Source organism: Taudactylus pleione, unplaced genomic scaffold, assembly GCF_031769625.1.
Source record: "Taudactylus pleione unplaced genomic scaffold, aTauple2 ptg001563l, whole genome shotgun sequence".
In the NCBI taxonomy this organism is placed as follows: Eukaryota; Metazoa; Chordata; class Amphibia; order Anura; family Myobatrachidae; genus Taudactylus; species Taudactylus pleione.
The window spans coordinates 33,657-52,116 of NW_028285960.1; the positions used below are offsets into that span (position 1 = coordinate 33,657).

The window sequence follows — 18,460 nt, forward strand, 5'->3', positions numbered from 1 at the left end:
CTGTGATGTGCAGAGGTTTTGACACCTCTAGATCACATGTGGAGTAACACAAAAAGAAGGCCATTTAGGAAAAAACAACAATGTTAGTGTTTGTTAATAACATAAAAAACATCCCCTTCACTAGCAGGGCAGTAAGTACAGAGGGGACTGCACTTGGGGATGAGCAGAGAAATGACATTGGGTCCCTCCTGGTATGCCTGGCTGGTGGAAAATATACAGTACAGCTCATTGCCACCTTTATGTTTTAAATGAATAGTAACCCCTTAGTATTAATACATATTTTTGCCCCCGTACTATTATGAATATGATTGTGCTCCGCCATACATAAATATCAAATTGTGCCCCTGTACTATACTTAATATATCATTCTTCTCCCATATGGGCCAAATGTATTTATTTCTTTAAAGTGATAAAATGGAGATTGATAAACTACCAACCAATCAGAACCTTACTGTCATTTTCAAACACAGCCTGTAACATGATAGTTAGGAGCTGAGTGGCTGGTAGTTAATCACTCTATTATTGTCCCCAATTAGTGTTTGAAATGTATTACTATGCCCCTTACTTGGTGTATGATATAACAAAAAAGCAATGTTTGGTCCGGTTGTTTGCAGTAATTTCCCCCTCACCTAAATTATGTGTAGTGTAGTAAGTACTTACCAGTGCTCTTCCTCTTTGTTCAATTCATATAATATGCCTGGTGGCTCATATTTTTGTATTTGAAAATAGGGTTGTACTTTGAGTGTGAAATCTCTTCCAAACTTACAGTACCTCTAGCTGAAGTAATGGGTAGACTTCATCCAGGGGCGTAACTAGAACTTTTTGGGCCCCATAGCAACATTTTTAAGGGCCCCCCCCTAACTTAGGTCTTACACAATAACCACAGTAGTTCCCCTAAAACATTAAATGCCCACTGTAATGGTGCCCCTTATGCAATGCCCACTGTAATGGTGCCCCTTACGCAGTGCCCCCAGTAGTGAGCCCCCTGTAGTTGCCCCCAGTAGTGAGCCCCTTGTAATTGCCCCCAGTAGTGAGCCCCCTGTAATGCCCCCAATAGTGAGCCCCTTGTAGCTGCCCCCAGTAGTGAGCCCTGTGTAGCTGCCCCCAGTAGTGAGCCCCCTGTAGTGATCCCCTGTAGCTGCTCCCAGTAGTGACCTCCTGTAGCTGCCCCCAGTAGTGACCTCCTGTAGCTGCCCCCAGTAGTGACCCCCTGTAGCTGCCCCCAGTAGTGAGCCCCTGTAGCTACCCCAGTAGTGAACCCCCTGTAGTGAACCCTCTGTAGTTGCCCCCAGTAGTGAGCCCCTGTAGCTGCCCCCAGTAGTGAGCCCCCAGTAGCTTCCCCCAATAGTGAGCCCCTTGTAATGCCCCCAGTAGCTTCCCCCTGTAGTGAGCCCTCTGTAATGCCCCCAGTAGTGAGATCCCAGTAACTTCCCCCCACGGGCGCGGGCGCAAACACAAAACAAACAAAAAAAAACTTACCTTATCCCCGCTCCTGTGAAGCTACCGACCACCCCGTCGCCCGCTCCTCGGCACTATGAGAGTGACGTCATGACGTCACTCTCCATAGTGCACTGCGGGACCCGGAAGACGGAGCTCATTCCTGAGCTCCGTCCCCGGCGTCCGCTCCTCGGCACTATGGGAGTGACGTCATGACGTCACTCCCATAGTGCATTGCGGGACCCGGAAGACTGAGTGAGCTCCGTCCTCCGGCTGCCGCCGGGGGTTTGAGTGGGAGTCGGGTGTCCGCTGGTAACACAATCTCAGCGGGCGCCCGGCATATGGAAAGTGCAGGGGGTGCGATCGCTGGGCCGGCGGGCCCCTTAAGCCGCCGGGCCCCATAGCAACCGCACCCCCTGCACCCTCCATAGTTACGCCACTGACTTCATCAGTAATACCAAGTTACTGCTCTTTTACACCAGGGTCAAAGAGAATGGTATAAGGCAGCAAACAGTATTTGCAATATGTCATGGTCTGTAAATTACATTGGAGTTCTATCGGAATGACAAAGCATTATGTAAATTATATAGCACACTGGCGCAGCACAACTCTGTCATGTTAGAGTACACATATCAAAAGGTGAAATGCCCTACACCGTGTCTGTCTTCCATGCTGCTGGCTGATCCCCTAATGGCATTCCCCATGTCTCTTGCCCCTAGCCTTTGTGTGCCCCTGCTTATCTACCCATTCTTGTGTTTTACGTCCAGTTCCTCTTTTTCCCTCCTGGTTATTTGCAGAAGCAGCTGTGTAGGCAGTGTAGACATACTGTAACATATTTCCTAGATCTAAATAAATGTAGAAGACTTGTGCAGTAACTGCTCTCCGGAGTAAGAGAGCCTCCTACAGTATAAGTATGAAGTCGCCTTTTATATTGTCTGTGATATAGCTCTCCAACAAACTTATAAATGTATTTTTTTATATTTGTAGAGCACTGCAGGCTCTTTAGTAACATCTTATGTAAATGGGGTGTTGAAATGTTCATTCATTACGCAGAGCAATATCGTTCTACCTAACCAACAACGATCCAGTGCCACTTCCAGCTACTATGTATTTCTTGTCAGTGGCCCAGCTATGACAAATGGTGAGTGTAAAAGCCATCTTGGGTGCTTTCCTCGTATTACTATCATTTTCTTAAGGCAAATATTCTAATTGTATCATTTTATAATTTATCGCTATCTGAAGATGGCAAATGCTCCCGTACTCAAGATCCGAAAGTATTGTATTTTCGGAGCTTGATGAATTCTGTCCCCATGCTAGTGTATGGGGACAGTGGGCAATTCCGCGAGAGGAAGGTAAGCAGGAGATATCACAGATATCTCCTGCTTTACCTTCATGATGAGTGGCCTGAATACTTAATTTCTACAATTGCAGGTGAAAAATGTTTTCACCTGCTTTTGTAGAAATTAGGTGATGATGAATAGACCCCATAGAGAGAAGGAGAAACAAATAGTGTTCTATTTACTAAAGGGTAGTTTTAATCAATATAAATCAATCTAAAGTGATGTTGTGTTTCTGGAGCTAAATCACACACATACTACCACTTAAAAAAACAAATCCAAAAACTGTCTGTTAGTAAATGTGTTATTTAGCTTCAGAAACACAACATCGATTTAAAATTGACCTTTAGTAAATATACCCCATAGAGTATATCTAGGGAGTTATGTGTGGAGAGGGAAGAGATTGAAGAGAGAGGACAGGAATCCAGGTGTGTTCAGCTCCATCTCCTCCTATTCCTCTAACCATCAACCCTTTACTAACTTTTTAACTTCAGACTGACAACTCATATTTATACCCCTAATCTTCTCTATCTGGACTTTTCTCATGGTATGCTTCAAAGTGTATTCTCTTTGCATTAAGGTATGCATATGTCACTTCTACAAAGGAATATACAGTATACGAAGGAATATATACAAAGGAATATACTTTTTCCATTTTATTGAGACCCTGGCTAGTGACATAACCTTGTAAAATAACCAAATTAACCATCAATCCTCTGTTACATAGAATTCAAAATTAAGGTCAGGGCTCTATAAGATTAGCCTTCACTTCTTTGTATTTTAAATTGCAATGAGGCCTTGCCAAATGCCTTAGCATTTTTGAACTTTCACAATTAAGGTGACTTGATCAAAGTAAATCTTGTTGTTGACAAATGGATCTATTGTCTGGTCCCCAATATGAATCGCATGTAAACCAGTTTTGATTAGCATATAGTACCTGTTCTAACTTGAGATCCTGATTTCAATATCTGCTAGTCTATGCAAAGAGATACACAGTGATACAGTCTTAAAAGTTAAAACACATATATACAGCTACATGCACATATATACACTGGTTTACATACTGTAATTATATAATCATTTAACATAAACAACAAATGAAGACTTGCTTGGCCAGTTTGTACAACTATGGTATCTAGCTATTATCTAAAATGGTGAATAAGGAAATAATATACTGTAAAGCAGGCCATACTCGGTGCGATGTCCCAACGTTCAGATGTGTTGTACGATTTCCCATGAGATTCTTCCCTTGAAATTCTCTATATGATTTGACAAATGGTGTACGATTGTACATACGATACAGATGCTTAGTTTCCGATTGCGTCGTCTGTCCTAAAATGGAGGGGTGTGGCCACGGATTTTGCAAGACCTCCTACATCGCACATTGGATCTTTTGCCTGCAAAACAGCGTACGATGTGTGTCGCATTGTTCACGTTAGGTAGAAATCCTATTTACGATGCAGAATTACGATGGTGGGGACGCACATCGTCATCATACAAATACCGCACACGATTTACACGATTGGTTAATACGATTGATCTAAATCTCCCATATTGTGCAAAAAATCGCACCGTGTATGGCCTGCTTAACAGTGAGTGATGACATAGAGATGAGAGAAATTATGCTGCTCAAACAATTTGAGATTTTGGTTGGTCAGCTTGGTTTGACCAAATGCATGTTCGGGCCCTTAAGCAGGACATCCACTATACAATTTTCTGTCTGATATCTGTCCAATTTGGCTGGTTGGAATGAAAACCAGGTAATGTATGGGATTAAATGACAATTGTCCATTTGCTCACAAACACTGGAAAATAGCCAAAAATGATTGTTCAGACAAATTGGTTAAAACACACAAATTTAACCATTTTGAAAAAAATTTCCTTTTTTCAGTGATTAAAACCATATGATCGACTGTCATTTGCTCCCATACATTACCAGGTTTTCATTCCAACCAGCCAGATTGGACAGATATCTGACAGAAAATTGTATAGTGGATGGCCAGCTTAACTGATCACAACACCTCCTCATATCCTGTCCCTTCTCCTATGCCGCATACACACTAGACGATAAGTTTGACGATATGAATGATAACTATATCGTTCATCGCTTTTAATATCGCCCAGTGTGTATGCAAGACATCGTTAACAATGCGCGCTCCTGCTGATCATTAACAATGTCTTTCATTGCCCATACTTGCAGGGCAACCTAATGATATCATGAGGTTCTGCAAGTACAGGGATGAGGGAGGGTGCCGTCACTGAACAATATCATTAACGATATCGTTCAGTGTGTATGCTTAATGTCGTTAATGACATTGAGCTCAGCAGTGAAGGGAAACCCTTAACGATATCGCTCATGGAGCATATTGTTAAGTGTGTATGAGCCTTTAGGCTGTGTACACACCTATAGCTATATCTGTAGATATGTTTGTCCAATCTGTCTGGCGGGAAGGTAAATCTGGTAATGTATGGGAGCAAATAAGAATAGAAATTTGCTCCTTAACACTGGAAAACGGACCAGATTTTCCTTCCCACCAGACAGATTATCTGATTTGATAAGGGTTATCAAAGCAAATGGCAAATGATCCATCACTAAGGTATTATGAACTGGTTGTTATTTAGGTCTGTGCAATTTACACGTGTGTCCTACCTCAATACGCCATGTGACACAAGATCCCTGGTGTTAGTGAGCCGCCAGGTATCATGCAACTCTTTTAGTGTCAGGCATCTCTTTCTGCTAAAAATGCATCTTAGTCACAATGATTACCGATTTTCATTTGATATATGATACTTGTATATTGTCTATGAAGCACAGTGGAACTTGGCTTGTAAAAAAGCCACAGCCTCTGCATCATTGTACTTCATATGCTGATTTAGAGACTCGCACACAGATATACAAGTGTCTCATATCAAATTAGCCGGCACAGTCTCCCAGTGCATCCTATCACAATTTGGCAAAAAAAAAACACCCAGTGCTAGCAGAGCAACATGGGACCTGGCACGCCAAGAGAAACTGTTTGGCGCAACTGCAGCAATGATGAGAGAGGACACTTATGTAGCTGTATGTGTTTGTGCCAACAATATATTATTGCTCACTAACTTGTTGTGTTGCTTTACAACTACTCAGATTCTAGCTGCCTTTTTTGTAGCCTAGATTACAAAATGACAGCAAACATCTGATTGGTTGCTGGTGCCAGTCCTACTATATGTGTAACCCCTGCTCACCTTTAGTTGGAATAGATGACAGGATCACACGATTTCATACTTTTCTTCTTCTGAATAGTACTTGTCTCACCTGAGTCTCTCGATATTAAAGGGGAAGGTCCACAAGAGGTCAGCACGGGAAACCCCTATGATCTTTTACTATAGATCTGATGGACCTATACCTCCCAATTTTAATGAATATATAATAAAACAAGTAGAAGTTAAACTCTCTGGGAGATTAATTAGAACAGGCCTAGTAAGCAAAGCCAGCAACAATATTTTACTGTAATAATTAATATAATGTGAGTCATCTTTTCCTTCTCTCGTGAATGCTTATTAAATTTATTAAGTAGTTTAAGGTTCCTTTTTATACATGAATCCAGGACTACACATTTTACAATCTAGCAGGATATAATCACAATGTTATCTATATTTCTAAAAATCCTTCACCTTTTTATTAAACCACTGTTTCCCAAACTCAGTCATCAAGATACCTTAACAGTGTAGGTTTTAAGGATATTCATGCATGAACACTGATGGGAAAATTAAAATGGTTGAGGTACTAATTATTTAATCTGTACTTAAGCATGGATGTCTTTAAAACTAGTACTAATAGACTCACAAGTAAATGAAGTGGCAAAGGATTGTAAGGATAATCGTGCAAATTTAGGCTTATTAGGTTGGAGCTGTAGGTAACTACTGTACCAGAATGGGTGTGAAGGTAATGGGAGCTAGATTAGAGGATGATTGATGTTGTCCTAGTAATATGTACAGTACTTTTTTTTGCATGCCATGCATCTAACAATCTGTTTGCAATTTGTTTCCCTCAGCTTTATATGTGCATGTTTAATCAGTATGTGTGCATGTATGTATGTATGTATATGTATATATATATATATATATATATATATATATATATATATATATATATATATATATATACTAGGGGTGTGCACCGGCCACTTTTCGTGTTTTGTGTTTTGGTTTTGGATCTGGATCTTTCTTCGTGTTTTGGATCTGGATTGGTTTTGCCAAAACCACCCTTCCGTGTTTTGGGTTCTGGGTTTTGTGTTTTGGATCTGTATTTTTTTGAAAAAAAGCATAAAACAGCTAAAATCACAGAATTTGTGGGTTTTTCTGCTCCTATGCTATTATTAACCTCAATAACATTAATTTCCACTCATTTCCAGTCTATTCTGAACACCTCACAATATTGTTTTTAGTCCAAAAGGTTGCACCGAGGTAGCTGGATGACTATGCTAAGCGACACGAGTGGGCGGCACAAACACGTGGCCCATCTAGGAGTGACACTGCAGTGGCAGACAGGATGGCAGTTTGAAAAACTAGGCCCCAAACAGTACATAATGCAAAGAAAAAAAAGAGGTGCAAGATGGAATTGTCAATGGGCCCTCCCAAACAGGACATGAACACTTTAACAAACCAATCATTTCAGCACCAGGGTCTGCCACACGACTGTGGCTGAAATGATTGGTTCGTTTGGGCCCCCACAAAACAAACTGGCAATTAATCTGTCCCTGCACAAACTGGCTCTACGAAGATGTCGTCCTCATCCACCGATTCTTCACCCTCTTCAGTATTGTGTACATCCTCATCCTCACAGAGAATTAATTCGTCCCCGCTGGAATCCACCACCACAGGTCCCTCTGTAAGTTCTGGAGGCTGGTCTCCCTGGAAGAGTTGATAATTCATTTTTATGAACATCATCTTCTCCACATTTTGTGGAAGCAACCTCCTACGCCTTTCGCTGACAAGGTTCCCGGTTGCACTAAACACTCTTTCGGAGTACACACTGGAGGGGGGGCAACTCAGGTAAAATAGAGCCAGTTTGTACAGGGGCCTCCAAATTGCCTCTTTTTCCTGCCAGTACAGGTACGGACTGTCTGACATCCCTACTTGGATGCTGTCACCAATGTAATCCTCCACCATTCTGTCAGTGGTGACAGTATCATATGCAGTGACAGTAGACATGTCAGAAATTGTTGGCACGTCCTTCAGTCCAGACCGGATGTCCAAACCGGCCCTTGACTTTTGACACGGGCGCACGCTTGGCGCTGCTACTTTGTTGATGCACGTGCGGCTACAGCGCACACAAGTCACAAATACAGAAAATATTTTATTATATTTTTTTGGCATCCACTATGGGTTTTTTTTGCACTTGGGGGGAGCACCCCTGATGGACAGGTCACCCCCTGGACAACACTACAGCACCCCTTTAGGACTACAGCCTTTATGAGACACTGCACAACACTGCCCAGCCAGCCCCTATAGACTTTGGAGTGGACACAGCCCCTATGGACAACAAACTGCACAACACAGCCCAGCCAGCCCCTATTTACTTTGGAGGAGTGGACACAGCCCCTATGGACAACAGCAGCACAGCACAACACAGCACAACACTACACTACACTATACAGTCCAGCCAGCCCTAACTCCCACTCTCCCTCTTCACTGTCCACAGCCAAGTGAGAAAATAGCGCCGACGCGGGTAACTTTTATAGAATCCAAAACCCGCGAGACCCGGAAGACTGGATGATGACGTTTTGCCTCGATTTCAGATCCGAGTCAGGCGGGAAAACTCGAGCCTGACTCGGATCGGACTCGGATCGGGGGGGCTCGGGGGGGTTCGGATTTCAGAAATCCGAACCCGCTCACCCCATATATATATATATATATATATATATATATATATAATTTCCATTTAGTTTTCATGCAAATGGAGATATGTTACACCTGTAACATGGCTATGTAACATTGTACATGTTCACTTTAACAGCGTGTGTATGTCCAGCGTGTGTATTGACTATTTACCTGAAACCACGGTACAGTATTTCAGCTGCTTTCACTACTCAAACATAGCTTAACTGCTACTTAATTTTACCCAATGAAGAAAGTGCAGACAATGCAAGGTAGTATTCAGAGAGAGCATTTAAAAGATTGTGGATCATCATCATGGATCGTCCTTGTTACAGTGTGTATATCAATATCACCATATAATGTAGAATATATTAATATCAATACATAATAATATTCCTTATACAACTAAAAAAAATAAAAATAAATATATATATCTATATAATATATTGTGTGTGTGTGTGTGTGTATATGTAATTACTTATCCCAGAGTCTTATCCCAGAACTGATTTGGCCAGATGGTTTAACATACCCATAGATGGAGACAGATCCCACAATACAACCTAAGTAGCACTTGTTTACCTCTAGCTAGAGCCACAGGTCACACATAGGCCCGTATTCAATTTGAGGCGAAAAGTCCGTATCCGCGATACTTTTTCGCCAATGACGTCATTTTCACCTGTTTTGAATTTACTCCGTATTCAATTTGAAAGACTTTCCACCTAGGCGGAAAGTCAATGCAATGTAATGGGCGAAAAAGTTTTGCCTATGAATAACAGACGGAAAAGGTGCAGAATTTGGGGTTTTGGGGTGCAGTGTTGCGGAAACCCCCCTGCAGCCTTCAGACAGTCCCCCAAAGGTAAACTGTGTCAACATTTTTTAAAAAAACACTTAAGGACACCCCATAAAATGACTTTGAAAAAGGGGGCAAAAAAAATAATTGGGGGGGACAAAGTTAAAAACTAGCGAAATAGACTCCAGGGGGTCCCCCAAGTATGCCCCAGGTGTTTTTAAGATTGCAGGTGCATGTGGCAGGTGGATTTTTCATGATATTTTTTACTTCAAATTAGCAACTTTTAAATATGCTACCCCCCGTTTTCAAGTACCCCAAATTTGATGGGAACACTTATGTTGTCCAAAAAAAATTGCTAAATACTATTCTTCACCACTTAACCAAAAACGCAAAACGGCACCTATTGAGCCTGTTTAAAAAGCCCAAATACCTTCAGCAGGGCTATTCGGGGGTACCCATAGTGATCCCCCATGTCTGTGAATCTTTTGGGGGGTGTCAGGCTGATTTCCTCAAATGTGACAGCACTTTCCACCTGTTTCAATTTCGCCGGGTGCCGTTTTTGCCTACTTTCAAATTGAATACGGAGATACGCGAGGACACGCGTGATACTTTTCTGACTACAAAACAGGCGAAGTAGGCGGAAAGTTGGGAGGCGAAAAAGTATCGCTGGGCGCATCTAATTGAATATGACTCATAGCCTAAATACAGGAAGGCTTTAAACAACAGCCCACATGTTTAAACTGAGCATTAGTTTTAATGGACCAATAGGATATTCCCTTTCTGACCACACCTCCACAGGTAATTAGAGGACAGATGAATCAGTTCATATGTATTATACAATGTTATAGTATCAGAATAAGTTTGTATAGTATCATGGATGTAATCATAGGTTGGTATCAGTGGTATATCATGGAAGTTGAAATAATAACAGCTTTGAATGGGATAAGGATGACCCCCACATACCATGTGTTTAATGGAGACTGCAGTTTGTCCATGTGGTTGGTGGATGCTTTCAGTATTATGATATGATTGTGTAATTGCAATATTCAGAATATATATTTCAGTTTAATATCAGATGGTGAGCTGTGTTAGGGCCATGTACTATGTGCTTGATTCAATTGAGTTGTGAATTACTAGCATTGTGATCATAGGCCCTGATTCAGAGCCGGACGCTCTGACCAGAGTGCTCGCTCTGAATCAGGGCCCACCTCCAGAAATATGGAGCGTCCTCCTGGACGCTCGTATAGCTGTGGGTCACCACCCACAGCCTATACGAGCGTGCAGGGTGATGGTCGCGATGGTCTTGACCATCGCGACCATCGCCAGTGCGAGCAGAAGCCTGCGGTTGAGTTTCTCATCCGCAAGGCCAGGAGTGATTTTGGCTCTATCAGAGCCAAAATCACTCCCACTGATATCACTAGTGATGTCAGTGGGGCCGGCTTCTGACTGCAGGCGTTCCCTTGGGAACGCCTCCGTCTGGCAGGCACGCCCCCGGCACGCCCACCAAAGGGGGCGTGCTGTCAATCAACATCGACAGCACGCCCCCTTTGATCAGACACAACGAGCGAAGAAAAGTCCTTCACTCGTCGCGTCTCGCGCATGCGCACGACAGAGCTCCCTCCATCGTGCGCATGCGCAGTGCACACCATCGACCCACTTGCGAGCGGACAGCCGCTCGCGAGTGGGTCTGAATGAGGCCCATAGTTATAATAATATCATAGTTTTGGTGTTGTATACTTTAAATAGGTTTGTTATAATTATGATCATTAATGGAAACAGGTTGAGTCTCCCATATCCAAATATTCCGAAATACGGAATAATTTTGGCATGACTGAGATAATGAAACCTTTTGATTTTTGATGGTTCAATGTACACAAATTTTTTGTCTAAGGCACAAATTATTAAAAATATTGTATAAAATTATCTTCAGGCTGTGTGTATAAGGTGTATATGAAACATAAAAGAATTTCATGTATGTAGACAAACTTTGCTTGAGCCACAAAATTATTGAAAATATTGTATAAAATGACCTGCATGCTGTGTGTATAAGGTGTATATAACACATAAATGCATTATGTGTGTATATTGGGGTCCTATTCCCAAGATATTTCATTATAGTATGCAGTTATTCCAAAATACGGATTATTCAGTTATCCAAAATACCCCTGGTCCCAAGCATTTTGGATATGGGAGACTCAACCTGTATATGATTTACAGAGTTACAACATTATGCGAGTTTTCTGACATTCAAAATGGAGTTTTTGTCTAGGGACCATGCGATTTGGACAATAGGACATGAGCCATACCAACCCCCACACACTCTCACCATGCCTTCTCAGCAGCCATCTTGGATGTGCTCTCTCAGCAGTCATCTTGGATATGCTTTCTCAGCAGCTATTTTACATTATTCTCTCTTATTCTCTCTCCCCTATCTCTCTCTCATCTCGATGGGGTCTATTTACTAAGCAGTGTTAGGAGACAGAGTGAAAAGTGATAAGGTGCCAGCCAATCAGCTCCTAACTGCCATCTCACAGGCTGTGTTTGAAAAATTACAGTTGGGAGCTGATTGGCTGGCACCTTATCACTTTTCACTCTGTCTCCTAACATTGCTTAGTAAACAGACCCCTATATCTTCTATTGTATTTTAACTAGTATTGTTAAGTTTAAATACTGTTTTATGAAGATTGATTTCATGAATATGAAAACACTTTACTTCATCACATCTTGTGTGCAATGTTATTAACCAAATGATTCAAATGGTATACATTTCTGGTTAACACTTTTGCGAGTGTGTGTGTGTGTATATATATATATATATATATAAAATTATTATTAACCATTTAATGCCTGTTTTATACTCAGAACAATTCACAGGTCACACTGATCTGTGCATGCTTCTGCTAAACACGCTGCTCAGGAGGGAATCTATTTTTACTTCTATTTTGCCCTGAGTGTGCTCCATTTATGATCGTGTAAGAAAATGATTCTTGGTAAATTCCCGTGTTGTATTCCTGTCTATAGAAAGTACTTGCGAGTTTGGCCGATGGTGTATATACTTCTGTTTGTTTTCAGTTCACCTGTGTTTTTCAGGGAGATTCAGGTTTTGTTACCTGTGTTTGACCTGTTCTTCAAACACTGTGATTTACTAAAGGCAAACTCCCCCGTGAATGGCATCTCAGACAGACACAATTCCTATTAAATTTACCCCCAAGTCAGAACTGTTTTCATTAATATCATCTATGGTCTTTTGAATGAATAGTGAAACAAATTGTAAACCAATTCATTGTACACAGGGCAGATCCAAAAACACTCAAAGACCGCCATGTCCAGCAGTGCTGTTGACCTTTCAAGTTTTCAGTCGTCAGGCAGTGCACAGAGTGGAAGAAGTTCTTTAGTACTTGGTCATGGTGAGTATGTGTAATGATTTACTTTATCCTTTAGTACTACAGTAAAAAATAGAAGGACTGAACCCCCAAAGAGCTTAGTCTGTTTCTATATTCTTAAACAATTAATGATGTTTGCAATTCCTAATGACTGGCTAGTGTTAAAATTGCAATCTGCTTTTCTTATACCTTACTTGGAAAGCACACACATAGAGGGGACGCCACATTCTAATTCACCATCTGTTCCAAAGGTGCCCTGATGCTGATTGCATGGATGACTACTGGCAGCATCGGGAAGATAATGGCTCGTTATATGAAGAGTGCAGCTGGAAAACCATTCCTTGGAAAGGCTGCATGGTTCCAGGTGAGATGAGATGGTGAATCTCTGTCCTAGGCCTCCAATCGTGTATTCTATTCTACTTATTGTACTTCCATATTTATTGCTGATTATAAGCTGTACTAGATATCAGTGTCTAACTCCCTCCCCCATCTCCCATCTTGGAACCCAAAACCATAATTGTTATATTATTAATCCAATTTGTTGGTTTATTGTACACTACTTTTCTGATACCTGTCACTTGATCTGCTGTATCCTTGACATCCTGTGATGAACTCTGATGCACTCCTGTCTATCATATCTCTTATCTCTCTAATCTGAGAGAGAGAGAGAGAGAGAGAGAGAGAGAGAGAGAGAGATTTACTGTATATGTATGTGTGTATATATATATATATATATATATAATAGTTATATAATATAATTTTTATTTTTTTGCATTGGTCAACTTCTCATCTAACTGTCATTTATCTAACACAATTTATGAAATGATAGTTAGAAGCTGATTGGTTGCTTTGGGCACAATCTCCACATTATCTCCCTCTAAGGCTTGATACATATCCCCTAAAATCTCTAATCGCTCTAATCTTTTATCTATTCCATTTATCCCCTCCCCTTCCTAGATAGGTGGTCTTTGCAACAATGTACGCAGTCAGTAAAGTAGGTGTCTAAAAAATAAAACATATTCTGCTATAAACACATGAATCGCATATAACTCATAGCTACTGTACATAAAGATATACAGAAAACAAACAATATATATGAAAAAAAAATACATAAACACTGTTTTAGAGACATACAAACTTGTGGAGGTTCAAATTATTAGCAATATATTAGTCACCAATAATTGAATAACTGATGAATCTCGTAGAGTCCCACATGCTGAAACCCCAAATGTGCCCCATCCAACCCATAGATTTCTCACTGGCCCCATCCAACCCATAGATTTCTCACTGCCCCCTGCAGCCCATATATTTCTCACTGCCCCCCTCCAGGCCATAGAGCTTTAGAAATAGAGGGCTGCACCTACAGTATGGGTAGCAAAGTCTGAGATATGTTTTTGTTATCTTACCTGCATAATATATGTAACAAGCCTTTTTTCATCAGCTATGAGAATTAACATGGCAGGGGGATAGTGTCCCTTTCCCTGTATAAAAGAGGTATATCTAGTGGCTAAGATGAGGTTTATGGAACCAAAGTTTGTGTGCCTACAGGCGCCTATGATGTAAATATAATGCCGGGTTCACACTAGACGATATGTCGTCTGATACGGCGGATCGGACAACATATCGTACACATCGGCCAGTGAGTACCGTTTGTCGCTGACTATGCACGCTCCTGCACGTCGTCTGCTACATCGTCCATCGGACCTGCATGCAGGTCTGACAGGCGAAATCATCAGCTGTATGTACTCGACGATGCCGGCACCCCGCTGGGTCCCGTCACTGACTAGGTCAGTACACACTAGACATCGTCTACTGTATACTGGCCTTGACGGTGGTGTATTAATTACTCATTTTAGGTGTGTCAAAGATGAGAAGAAACTTTTGGGTTTGCCCAATGTATCTGTTATTTATGCTGAACAAACAGGTTACATACACCCTCTTGTGGCATCTGTATTTCACTCCCAGTCTGAGGCACTAAGGATACCTCCACCACTTGCCAAGTTAAGAAGCAGCTGGTGAGGAGGCACATTCAAAAAGGGGGTTAGCACCACATACAACTGGTTTGGGTAGTCACCTAGGGCTTCCCATGGACTTGCACCAGCCAGCCAGAGCATGCATAAATATTGCACTACAACTGCTGTTAGACTTGGGCCTGATTCTGCTGCATTAGCATCTCTTGCCGTAGTCCTGTCTGCGACTTTATGCTAATATTAGCCCTTCCCCTGCTATACAACCGTATGTCTGACTGTGCAGGGACTAAGACGCCCACTTTGTGCATGTCAGACACTAAAATCCCACTTGGTATGTTTTTAAACGCAACCATCGGTCGCACCATTAAAACTTGCACTAGCCTCATGCTAGATGCGGAACCTCCATCAGAATATAGCCTCCAATGTGAGTGATTCTGAGTTCACAGCCAGTTCAGAACACTCCAACGGCACTCTCATAACACACCTGTAAGATGGTACATCTCTGTGTCTGAATAGCCACCGCCCAGGCACAGCCAGCACATTACAGACACCCTGTGTCTCAATAGGTACCGTAACTCTGTGTGTACACCCACCATGGGACACATGCTCCATACAAGTCTTTAGGGATTTTTCATGCATGCAAAAATCGCGGAACTGTAGCATGCATAATAATAACAAGTTTTGTTGTTCTGAAAAAGCCCCATAATTTGATACCTATTTCTATTTTGGTTCATACAGACTCACATACTTCTCATGGCACTGACTGTTATTCTGACTATAATTGCATTTATCATGGTGTTTGTAGAAGTTGCTGGCTGGAGTTATGTAAGTATTTCTGCCTTCTCCATTTATCACATGTAAGTCATGCAGTCATTTTAAAACATTGAAAACTGGAATGTAAATCACTACTTACTGACGGATGGAGTTGTAAGTAAAAAAAAATAAGGATCATGAGGCTTACCACACTATTTACACCCAAACTAACCATTTATAATAATGTAATATGTTGTAGTAAAGAGCAACTGAATATTTAGATTTATGAGAATATATCGGACAATCTTTGTTTTACTTTATGGTTGATCCTAAGTTGTGTTATGGATATTTGTCTACTTGAAATATATAGTATTGTGTATGAGAGACAGACAGTCTGGATGCCAGGTGTCAAAAGACTGAAAGCGGCATCCCGATGCTGAGAATCCCGACAAGGGCTCCGTAATTATTCTTACCCTCATCCCTTCACCCTAACCCTCCCTTCCTGCATCCTAACCTATCCTCCCCCCCCCACGCACCCTAACTCTCCCATAGTGCCTAAACCAAACCCTCCCCCCTTAGTGCCTTACCCAACCCCCCCCAGTGGTGCCTAAACTTAACCCCCTGTGTCCGCAGCCTAACCCTCACCCCAATGGTGCCTAAACCTAACCCCCCCATGTCCGCAGCCTAACCCCCCACCCCCACAGCCAACCCTAACCCCCTGTGATACCTAAACCCCCCCCCCTTGCGGCTAGCAGCTAACCCGGTCCGTTATTCTTACGTTCAGGATGCCGGCAGTCAACATCTCAACTGATGTCGGGATTCATGCGCCGGTGTTCTGCATGCGGGTCGGCCTTCCGGCACCGGGATTTCGACTTCCGGCATCCCGTGCGGCAGTAAACTGATTAAAACCTGAAATATACATCCCCTTTTCAACTACACTAACTATGAGACAATACAGTATTTCCTTGAGCATTGACTTCTACACAACCTCAACACCTAATCGATCTACCCTAATGTTTAATGATTAGCAAGGTTTTGTTTTCTTTAGTGTTTCACCTGTCACATTTTTGTTTTTGTAATTGTGGACAAAAAGTTTAAAATTTGCTTAGTCTATTCACAACACTTAACCAGTAGCGTATCTACTATGTGCACACACTGCACCCATGTTTATTACTCCCCTCTCTAGAGTCCCTTGTCATTGGTGCTGCACACATCATTGGGAAAATGGCATGGCAGATATTTTCCCTGTTATTTGCTCAAGCGCAGTAGAAACATGACTGGAATGGCGTAACAACCATAGGTGCAAGGGGTGCAGAGCTTAGGGTGGGCGGGGGGGGGGTGTATCTTCTTTGTTAGTGTTATATACATTTTTCAATTGGGTGGTACATAAAATTTAGCAATACCTAGTTACACCCTTGATTACTGGGAACATGGTGCGGGTACAATGTTCCTGGAGATCTGCTCATGAGCAGTAGATAGGCACAGTGCCAGAGTCTGCTCTCCTGCATTGGGCACTAGTGAGGAAGGAGGCCACATGGAGACTGCACATGCGCCTCCTCCTTTAATATGATCCTGACACATACTGTTTTGTTTAAGTCAGACTTTTCTGTTGAGATTGTAGGAAAGGTTCCTTCTGACATCTCATCCATACAGGACATTTTGTGTAAACTATGATGTACTATGCAACAGCAAAGGCTCAAGTGCTGTTGTATGTGAGATTTTTGCATTTTCCAGAGTTTACTTTGGCTTCAGTTATTACCCTTAATTTGTATTTCTTAAAAAGGTTCTCAACCATGATAATTACAAGAAGGAATCCTTAAGATATCTCTTTATAGCCTTCACCAACTTTATAACCGTTATTTTCAAGCCTCAGTCAAATGTATAGAGCATCTCCAAATTGTTGAGCGGTACAACAGTCTGAAAGGTTAGATGGGTTAGAGCAGACTTTCCCAAACTCCACCCATTACAGTCCAGGTTTTAGGGATATCCAGGTCCAGCTTTTAGGGATAGAGATTGTTAAATAAAATATACTGAAGTACTAATTAAGTCAGCTGTGCTCAAGCATGGATGTCCTTTATTTTTTTATCTGCTAAGTTCGGCACACAATAAATAAAGAAGTCTGTGACTCGGGATAACACCCCTAAATGCCACTCTACTTTCAAAGTAGCAGTAAAAAGTACTGATCTCCAAAATTTCCAACCTGATACAATACCTACAGCAGAGGTTCCCAAAGACGGTCTTCAAGGTCCAGGTTCTGGAGATTTCCATGGTTGAGCACATGTGACTTAATTAGTGCCTCAGTCAATTTGATTTAACCACCTGTGCTCATCCATGGATATTTCTAAAACCGGAACTTTTGGGGAACCAAGAGGACCGCCTTTGGGAACCTCTGACCTACAGTATCCCTCCTGGACTCCACAAGTATAGTTCCCTAGTGCCCCAGTTCTGGACGCTGTTGAAGTAGAGTCTATGATTATTACTATCCAGCTTTTCGGATGGGGTTTTAGACTAGTATCACAAAATTAGACTTTCATATCCTATCCAAACAAAGGGTTAATGTATGAAGTGATTATAATTTACATTTTTTGGGGGATGTTTTCTACAGCGACACCCTTGTATTCTCTTAGCACCACCATAGTCAGTGATTACAACTTATCAAGTGATGAAAAGTTAAGCTTTTCTCATCACTTTCTACGTATACATAATGCCATACAAGGATCGTGTTATGCTTACTTACTGACCAGATGATGCTTATGCTCTACTGGTCACACATGCTCAAGCTTCTCATATTTACCTGTTGTTGAGGGTTTTCTTTTCCAAAATCCAATACAGAGGGTAACCAAGATCCCCAGAGGAATGACTTTTGTACCACTCCTCCGGAGACTCCTTTTCATACATTGCAGCACTCGGACATCTTGCATTGCTGCGATA

General features: G+C 41.8%; 1 protein-coding gene across 5 annotated transcripts in view; it reads left to right on the top strand.

Moving 5' to 3' along the window:
- LOC148442371 (ferric reductase 1-like) overlaps positions 1–18,460 on the top strand; it is a 52,767-nt gene that overhangs the window by 28,647 nt on the left and 5,660 nt on the right. For 3 of the 5 annotated variants that reach the window (XM_088464025.1, XM_088464028.1, XM_088464026.1), the window contains 4 exons: positions 2,425–2,578; positions 12,717–12,830; positions 13,058–13,170; positions 15,515–15,601. In XM_088464025.1, coding sequence (XP_088320151.1) covers positions 2,425–2,578; positions 12,717–12,830; positions 13,058–13,170; positions 15,515–15,601 — 468 coding nt within the window. The remainder of the gene's footprint in view (positions 1–2,424; positions 2,579–12,716; positions 12,831–13,057; positions 13,171–15,514; positions 15,602–18,460) is intronic. The other 2 variants (XM_088464027.1, XM_088464029.1) reach the window with 2 other exon arrangements.